The following is a 10,318-nucleotide window of genomic DNA, read 5'->3' as shown; positions in this document are numbered from 1 at the left end:
ACGTGTGCTCTTCCGATCTCTTTTGGCTATCAAAAACTGAAATTATTTTTTATGTCTGAAAATATGCTATTTAGTCCAAAATATCTTATTGCAGCATGACTGCAATATTTTTGCGGAAACACTATATTTTTTATAAAATATTATCGTTTGTCATTTTGCACCAATTTTGAATGTATCAACGTGCCCCATGTATCAACCAGCCCCGGTCTTTCCTATATTTTGCTAGCGAAGTTATGCGATATTTTACCATTTCAACATTAAATATCTTTTCAGAATGGTCGTTGACCTATTACTTTTTTGTGACTATTCAAATCGTAATTTTTTTAATTATTATAATCTCATTTTTCAGAAAAGTCTTAAATGTGTAAATCATATTTGTGTGCAATTAATCAAAGAAGTGTCTCCGAGCCCAACCTGTCACTAAATTATACGAAAAGTTACATTTTTAACATTTTTTCTCTCTCTTATTTCATTGATAACCTACCCTAGAATTTTGCACACGTCAAGTTCGGCACTTTAACTTTATTATAAAAAAATTAGATATTTCTTAAATAATTCGATTTACTAAAGAACATCACGTTAAACATTTCTTTTCTATCATTTCTTAAATGAAACAGAGAGAAAACAAAAAGGAATAGATGCTAGGACAGCCAACCATTCGGCAAAGCTGTTGTAGCGTTTATTCTATTTATTCTCTATCTCGCTCATCAAAAAGAAGCGTTTAGCTTGCGAGTAAAATGTTAAATAGGCTTATATATATAAAATTTATAAAAGTCATTCAATATTTAAAATCATTGTTCTTAAAAAAAAACTTCGTATAAAAATAGATTTTATTTTATATTATTTAATGTTTATTTCTTATAAAAATTATCGGGTTTATCTCTTTCGGGTTTTATAAATACTAGATTATAAGAAAATATTAAAATTCCATTATATTAATTTCGTTTACGAAATTTTTAAATCAATTTTAGATACAATAATATGGATCAACGTGCACGCACGTATACATGGGATATTTAATTTCTCTCGCATTATTTTTTAAACACAGATTCTCTTTGAAATCAATGTTTTCTTTGTATTTGTGTATCGTATTTGTAACTTCTAAAGCCCTAATAAAAAGGAAAGATATATAAATTGTGAAATCAAAGGGAAAAACTACCATGTTTATATTTTTTTCTCATCATTGGAGCATCATATTTAAATTATCTTTCTTTTACTTTTTAAATATAATTATATTTTGACCAATATTTTTTTCTACACATTTTTTCTAAATATTAATTATAATTTTAAAAAGTGAAATTTTTTGTATCTTTAATTACACAATTGAAAAAAAAATTGTTTTAAATTTAATGCATTTTATATATCCCAAACAATTCGGTTCATCCAAATTTTTTATTAATTTAATATAAGATGAATATGTTATAAAATAAGATTAATATTATATGAAAAACTTACACAAAAAATTTAATATTTTGACACAATTTGAAACCAAATTATGAAAGTATTTCTTCAGTAAAATTAATATTTATAACATGTTAAATTAACACGTATATTTTATTTATTTTATTCGCTTTAGAATATATTTATTTTAAAACTACATAATTTTTATGATTTATTCATGTATCCATAAATTGTATTATTTTAACACAAATAAATATTGAAAATCAGTTTAACACAAAATATTCAAATAACACAATTACATTAAATCAAGTGTTAAATTAACACTCAATATCTTACAAATTCAGCACCGAGATTTTAACAAGGACGGGTTTTAACACAAATACAAAAAGTTTTTTTACTCCGTACTTTTAATTTTTAATAAAAAATTTTTTAAAACCAATTGCAATCGAGCAAATCTCTTATAGACCATTCATTTGTGCAGAATTAAAACAAATTATAAAAATCGTTCAATGTTATTTCCAAGAAAAAAATAGATAAATGTAAAAGAATATGTTTCTATAAGAGAATACTCCAAAGATTTTTATGTTATATGGAATCACAATCTCACGTTTTTTGCAACGTGAATTATTTCTTGTGTTTTTTCTTTATCTAATTAAAATCAAATCAACAAGTGAGGATTTGACGTTAATTATTGAGATATATGGAAGGCCACAGAAAGTTATTTCGAAAAAAAATTAAGTCTGAAATAATGCTTTATTTCAATTGTGTTTCTTATGATACTAAATTGATTTTTATTAATAGTTTTATTATGATGATTATTGGGATTTTATCATCCAATAATGGGTGATTTTTATCATAAATTATTGTTTTATTGTTTTTATTAATATTATATAGTTAGTTGTATAAAATTTCTAGTTTATGTGTATAAGATATATATACAGTTTTTGTTTTTTTATTTTTCATTTTTACAGGAAATTCTCTTTTTTGTAGATGCTATTATAAAATTGGAAAGAATACTAGAAGCATATAAAAAATAAATTTAATAATAAAAATTTAATAATAATTGTGTATTTAAGAAATTTTTTAGTTATTCTAACGATTTAAACCGCAACATTATCGTAATATTTAATATTTTAGGCGTTTATATATACATATATATACATATATATATATATATATATGTATATATATATATATATATATATATTATCATATATAAACAAAAATCATTTTATCTTAAAATATGCAGGTAACATTTTACTTAAAAAAAATTAAAACATTGATATTTTAATTATTTTTCTAAGTAGTCTCCCCTTTAAATAAATTATTCCACTGACCTGTATAGATCGTTCTCGGTGACGATATCGCGAATAGAGTCCTCCGGATCGACAGGGACTCCCACTGTTCTAGATGACGACGAAAGAATGCGCCGCGACGGCCCTGCGACGCCGACGCTGCCGATAACCTCATCGTAGATGCTTGAGTCTCGGAGAGCACTGGCCGCAATTAAATCGTCCTCGGACGCCGTGGTCGGTAGATCGACGCATGGACTGGGAGATCTGGAAATCGCACCCAATAGATCCTCACTTCGAGAATGGCGCATCTCCCTGACACCGTATCTATCAGTCCTGCGTTCCATTTATCGTTTCTAGCAGAAGGTGTGGCCTCAAGAAAATGCCACACTCGGTGGCGATACTCCCATCCGGACAATCCCACTGTGTCGATCGATCTGTTCCGATTCTTTCCGTTATACGGACGCTTTACTTCCAATCAGCTGATTCGTTGCGTGAGAACACCGTCAGAACGCAGTCTCCTAATTCGTCAAATTTTATGTATTGACTACTCTCTTTGATATTGATTACTTCTTTAAGTATTTAAATAACTGAAGTACATTTTGATATTGAATATTTTTATCATTTCCGTGATTGTCGATTCTTTACTGAAAGCGTTCCTACAAAGCCAAGCCTTGTGCCAAAGGAATAGGCGATATCTGTTATTCGCCTGAATGTGTGAAATTTCAATCGAAATTATTGAGATTTCTCATGCACGATTCTTCTTCAGTTCCTGCTGACCTCGATATTTTCCTTTTCTGTCGCCTTCTTTACACACACACACACACACACACACACAAATTTATATGTATATATATATATATATATATATATATACAGAATTTCCTCCGATGCAAGCACTTCCTCGTTTCACATCAAGCTAATTTTATAGAGTTTCACTCTGGAGAAAATTCTTTTGAAGAAGATTTATATTAAAATAGCTGCAGGCGCAATTCACAATAAAAATCTTCACGAATTCTCTCGTGAAACCGAACTCCCTTGCTTTGCATTAATTCAAGATATTTTTCTACGTATGCGGTGTCGCAAACGTTTACGTTAGTAATTTAACGTAGTTCAACGGGCAGTGACGGGTTTCATAATTCTTCGTCTCTTTGCTCGCTGGGATGTGTCGTGCTCACACACGAACGCGTTAGTAGCACTGGCCACGCTCTTTCGTAATTGTACTAGGTAAAATCGTGAAAATCAACAGGATCGCTTCTTCTATCCGCTTCGCTCTCTTACCTCCTTCGCGGAGATAACGGACCTCCGGAATCAGGATTCTCCGTTACGTCCGTCGACGCGTTAAAACGTTTTCCTTCTTGAAAAGAGCGGACTTGATATAGCCTGACGAATGCGAAAACGCTCCTCGATGGAAGGAATAAACAATAATTTCGAATCAAAGTTCCTATAGATTTTTTTCTCGAACACAAATTAAAACTCTGCAGTTCGGTAGTAACAGCAATGTATGATATATTACTGTTAAATTAAAAATTTTCTAATCTTCTTTCAAATTGATCTTCTTTCGGAATAATACGTAAAGGACGGCACAAGAATACGCGAATGTTTTTATTATATATTTCAGCATTAGTTCCTAATACTCCAAAGTTTTGGTTACCTTCTATATTTTCAGGAACAATATGTAAAGGAACATCAAAGAACATCATTTCCCTCGAGTGTAAGAGCTTAGAAAGCCGTCGACATAACGCGAGTTTCACGAGCAGCATCCGCAGAGCGACTCCTATGTGTCTCCAAACACGTCACGCGTCCAGTCTAGGCACACGCTAGCACGTGTCACATCCACCTCGTCATTCAGTGAGCACTCATCCCAAGGACGTGGCACCTGAACGTTCCCGAGGTCGATCGCACGCGATCGATGCGCGTACGATGATCCTCGGTCCTCGACACCGTCGTCAGGCGGCCATTTTCGTCGGGCACCACGGTCGCGCGATTTAAGCTGGGCTTCGTTCGGAATCCACCGAAACGAAACAGTGAATTCTACCTACGGACCATGCGCGACCAATAATCCACTACGCTCCGATACGCGTCCCCATCGACCGGCCGCACCACTCTGCTCCGTTCAGTTCCGTCATGCGTCGCGAACGTTAACCGCCGATCGGACGGACGACTACCGCCGGTCTGTTGGATGGATCCTTTTTTCGCGCTCTCGCCTCTCGCTACCTTTCCCCCCGGCGAAGCGAGGAGCGTCCATAAGCCGCCAGTTCTTTCTCGTCGAAAAGGAGATCGGAGAGGGAAGGAGCATATATTATACTAACTCATACATATACCATTTCGTTCCGCTTATAGGTAGGGCTTGTCTTCTAGAGGTTGTGATCCATATGGCTAGGTGATATCAGCTTACTCCGGATGACGATAAATGCATCGTCGAGGTTTTTTATATGTATGTATGGCGTGTGTGTATTTTGTGTGTACACACATATCATATATACATATATGTATACATATACTATATAGAAATAGTTTCAATAGCGCCCACTAATTAGCGTTATTCCTTGTAACAAATTTAGTCGAAAAGTCCTAAATCATTTTTTCTACAATGCTCAATGAATAATTAATGCAATAATGAAGACTTTATTGTAGAAAAAAATGGTTTATAATTTTTCGATTCAATTTCAATTTTTTACAAGGAATAACACTATAATATATAACCAATATAATTGGGCGCTATTTAAGATACACTCTGTGTACAAGAGTACCAACAAATAAAGATAATTTTAAAAAATTCTGATTAATTCTGATGATTCTTTTTTTTAATACCATTCAAAATTCTAGTTTGATTTTTCATAAGTAATCAACATTTCATAAGACAAATCAATTTGGATTTAATTCAACGGATTAATCATTATTGTGTAAAAAGTTAGATTATTATTTAAAGATTATTTCCCGTGAAATACACAGCTTAATATTCTTTTGCCATTTACAAATGTTTTTTATGGTCCATTAAAAGTTTCTTAACGTACACATTAGTTCCTTCTTGATTTTTTTTTCAAATATTTTGATAAAGAACTATTGCAATATGTATGTAACACACAATAAATACATGTCAATATTTTCATGGGGCAAAATCTTCTGTTCTGTCTTTAATAATATGCAATAATTTATATACATTTTGTTTTTATGCTTTTAAACCATGCGTCGGTTATTATAATATTCAAAACGTGATCTTGTATCAATGCTAGAAATGTAATCCTTTTTTTCAATTTTCATGTCTTTAAAAGACGTAACATTGTATTTATATCGTATCTATATTTCAATCTTTCTCTTTTAAAATTTATTTTTAAACATTTCTGTAGAATCGGAAATAAACTTGGATATTTTATTTATTAATCACTTTCTAAGCATTCACTTTTATCACTAAATCATCCAAATCGTCATGGCCTTGACCTTATTTTCTCGATTATCTTTGGAAAAGCAATTATATTTTTTGGAACAATCGGAGAAGTTAAATCTATTTAATCGCAATTGAACTTCTTATCAAATGGCATGACAGCTGTTTGTTTGAACAATTCAGTCAAACACGATAATAATGTTGATCATGATGGGCTCAGAACAGATATAACATTATGTGATTTTAACTTATACATAATAGATTGATGCAAACTTTAGTAAAAAATTTTCTTAAAATTCTTAAAAATAATTTTTCAAAACTTACATAAACTTTATAACTTTCTAGAAAATTTTTTAGACTTTATATACGACTTAACATTTTTTTAGAAATGTTGAGAAGATCTACATCTTTTCTAGAATTATATTCCTATATGAAAATATTCTGAACTTTTTCATTTTTAATATTTCATTCATAATTTCCAATAACTTTTTTGAAATCTAAAAGAAATTGAAAATATTTTTTTAGAAATTTAAAACTTCCTTCACAAATTTCCAAAAATAAATTTAAAATATGAGAAATTCTTAAAAATATGACGAGATATGAGAATTTTTTCATTAAAGAACTAAATATATCTTATTAAATTGTAATTATACACTGCATGTATAATATTCTTTTATGTGGCACAAGTGCTAAAATTTATAAAAATTTATTTTATTTGAGCAAATCATAGAAGCTTTTGAAACTTCTAAATACAATTAATATTAAATTACCTTTAACAAGCAATTTTGTAACAAGATGTGTACTGAAGTAAATATTGTTCTTTCCTTTCTGCAAAAGTATCAAACAAGAGATTTTGCAGTAGGTATAATTTTTATTTTGTTCAAATATCTTGATCATTAAGATTTCTTAGTATTGAATATTTTGACGATTTAAATTATCGCAAAAAAAAAAAGATTTGTAATCAATAATTGACTAGATACAGTTAAAAGTCCCTTCGGCATTCGACACTCAATTTTTTCGATTATTAGTGTAATACTCAAAAGCCTAGTTAATAATTGAAAAGCCAAGTAATAATTGAAAAGCAAAGACATATTACTGATTGTTTCAATCTGATATAAAATATGATATTTAAATCAGATCTATCCAAGCTTTTAGCTCATGAATAAAAGATTTTTCTTTCTCCATTATTTTTTATTGAAGAAGACAGAAAAACAAAAATAAAGAACAAACAATGTAATTTAGTTAATTAATTCTCATACATAAATCACTATGCAAAATATACATATGTCCATATGCTACATTAATATAACTGATCATTGCCCTAATAGTAAGCGAGTAGAAATAAAAAGCCCTTTTATTGGATAGCCTGAATGATTGAATTACAATTCAATATTAATTTCATGATTTATTCATGATAATAATTATAATAATTATAAAATAATGACTATTTTTAAAATAAATTAACTTGTAATACAGCATTAAATTAATGATTTATCTTTAATTAATATAAATAATTAACTTATTGTACAATTAAATATTAAATTTAATTTATCCTTCTTTATTTTTGTAATGTTTTAAAGAAGTATATTTAAAGAAGTTATAAGAAAATGGCAATAAAATCTTAAAAAACTTAATATAACTTTGATAAAAATTTTTTACTTATCATAATGTTTGTTCCTTTGAAACAAACAATTCTTACCTTTGCTTTTTTGTATCATTAAAAACAACAGAGATATTCTAAATTCTAAATGATGATAACGAGCTACAGCAAACGTCTTATATGTATATGCCGACGGTACTACAACTTTTAAGCTTTATAATACAAGATCTACTTAATCAAAAAATATTTTATCTATGTGTTTTGAAAAGCTGTCGAAATAAGCTACAAAAATATGCAATAAAAAATGGGAGTTTCATTTAAAAAATTTGAACCTGACCTTTTCTTGACTTTGACAGCGCCATCCAAGGTCAAACCAATGGTACCATTTTATGTACCCCTTGAAGTCAAACAACTTTTATATAAAACTATTTCTTGTGTCTCTCTTAGTTTCTGAGATATCCGCCTGAGGCGATTAAAATGCTCTACCCTATATATAGATCCAGGTCACCCGGAGGAGCCGGCATCTACGTATTTCTTATGAAAAACTGAGTCGAAAATATTAATAGCAAAATGTTGAAATGTCAATAGTTTGTGAATGATGAGCTGTTGAAACTGTTCAACTACATGACATTAAGAGCGCGCCGTTGAGCGATCGGTCGGCGCGCGACGGACACCACTAAACTACACGGTGCCGAATACCACAAAGGTTCGGTGAAATCTTTATTAACATCTATTGCTCTTATTCTTAAATTGAATCCAATTTAATTGATGTGAAGTCGCAAATTCAACATCATTTTAAAAGACCGCACCTGATCGGCCGGCGCGCTCTTAATGCCTGTGGTTGGACTTAAGGCGATTCTAAACTAAAGTCAAACTCCAAAAACGTTGCTGTTTTACCGATGATTTGTATATATGCATGCGATATTATTGTAGTAATATGTAGTAATGTGTTCATGTTTACTACCCTATCAATATTGCACGCACACATCGTCACAAATTTTCAAGCATAAACATCTTTTTTATTAAGCAGCCAAACCTAATTTTATCAACTCAACATTGTTTACACATGTAATTCGCAGTTCAGGCTGGTATCATTTTGTATCAACAAATTGTCAAATTTTTTTAGGAAGCAAATATTGATACACGTCGACAGCTCTACACAAACTTTTTTTCGTTCTCAACAAAAACTCTACCAGCCTGAGCTACATTGATGCCTATACTTTAATCGTGGAGAAGGATTTTTTAATATGTTATCTTTAATTATGTTTATTTTATGCTGGAAAATAATCACGTTTGGTCGATAAAACAGATGACTTAAGAATCGCCTTAATCTTAAATTATTATTAATGCGCACGCGCTTTTCTTATTAATAATGACGATGTTCAATTAGGGATGTTTTGATAAAGCTAATCAGCAATTCATGTATACATATTAATAGTATTTAACCTATCATTAACAACTGCATGTTATAATGGAAAAAATATCGAGATGTCATATCCTGTGATAAGTAATTTATTCATCAGTTATCGTATGCGTAGTGTACTGCCAAAGGACACAAGTAAAATATTTACAATTGTTGCAGAATGTTAAATACAGAGAAAGATGTCTTCAGAATCTGTAAAGTACAATAAAAGTTTAGTAGAGATTAAGTCCTTTGTAAAAAATATCTAAGAAATTTTTATGTTCGAATTGCAATACCAAAATAGTTGAAATAACTGATCCGCAATTTTTTATAAAAATTACACAAATATATAACGCATTTTTTAAAACTTTCCGTAACTTTTGTTACAATATGAATCTATGCAACAATTCGATGTCTCTGGACGTCCGAAATGTGTCCTAAAAGGTCCTGTTTATGTCGTCTTATATCGGATATATCGAATGTCGCTATATCGTCTGAAATACATCTCAAGTATGTCGTTTAGACGTCCTATAATATTAAGATTATTTATGTATAATATTAGAAATATCCAGTATACACCGTCCAATATTTCTTAAATTCGTTATGTCAATTTGTTAATTTTGTAAATTTGTAAATTTTAATTTTATTAAATACTATTTATAAACTTATTTTACATATTTAACAAATTTTAAAATATATATAATAGTGAAATATCAATTCAATTTTTTTCTTGTTTTTTAAAACATTTTTCGAAAAACATAATCCATAAATAAAAAGTAATATTATTTGTTATATTCTTATTATATAGTTGTATTTTAAAAATTTTCTAAATAACATATGTATGTATCTACACTTCTCAACAAAATTAAAGCATCACTTACTCTACCCTCCAAAAATAGGCAAAATTCAAAAGTGTAATTTCGTCAAAAATGATCGTATCGAGATGTTCAAAAAAGCATTTTACAGCTTGAAATACTCTACTTTCCAAATCGGTACTTTAGAAAATGATCGTATTGATCTTTCATGGAATTACACGGATAGAAAAAAAGACCCGACGAATCTCAAAATTTTTTACGAACTTTGACAAATTTCATGGCGCGAATTAAAAATCACATGCAAATGCAGTTTACTGCTTTCGAAAGAGTGACTCTTTACCTTTAATTTGCTTTTTTGTTGAGCATTATATGATTTTTTTTTCACCGAGTTATTCAACATTAAAGCAAAAGATCGGAAGAGCA

General features: G+C 29.9%; 1 protein-coding gene across 1 annotated transcript in view; it reads right to left on the bottom strand.

Moving 5' to 3' along the window:
- Nucleotides 1-3,518, bottom strand: part of LOC105453950 — a 15,941-nt gene extending 12,423 nt beyond the window's left edge. Inside the window, exon 1 of the mRNA XM_011696250.1 lies at nt 2,739-3,518. Coding sequence (XP_011694552.1) covers nt 2,739-3,040 — 302 coding nt within the window. The 5' untranslated portion in view covers nt 3,041-3,518. The remainder of the gene's footprint in view (nt 1-2,738) is intronic.
- Between the last annotated feature and the right edge of the window lie 6,800 nt (nt 3,519-10,318).

Source organism: Wasmannia auropunctata, unplaced genomic scaffold (genome assembly GCF_000956235.1).
Source record: "Wasmannia auropunctata unplaced genomic scaffold, wasmannia.A_1.0 LD335992.1, whole genome shotgun sequence".
Classification (NCBI taxonomy): Eukaryota; Metazoa; Arthropoda; class Insecta; order Hymenoptera; family Formicidae; genus Wasmannia; species Wasmannia auropunctata.
Note: the sequence above shows the minus strand (reverse complement) of the source record. Positions and strands in the feature narration are given on the sequence as shown.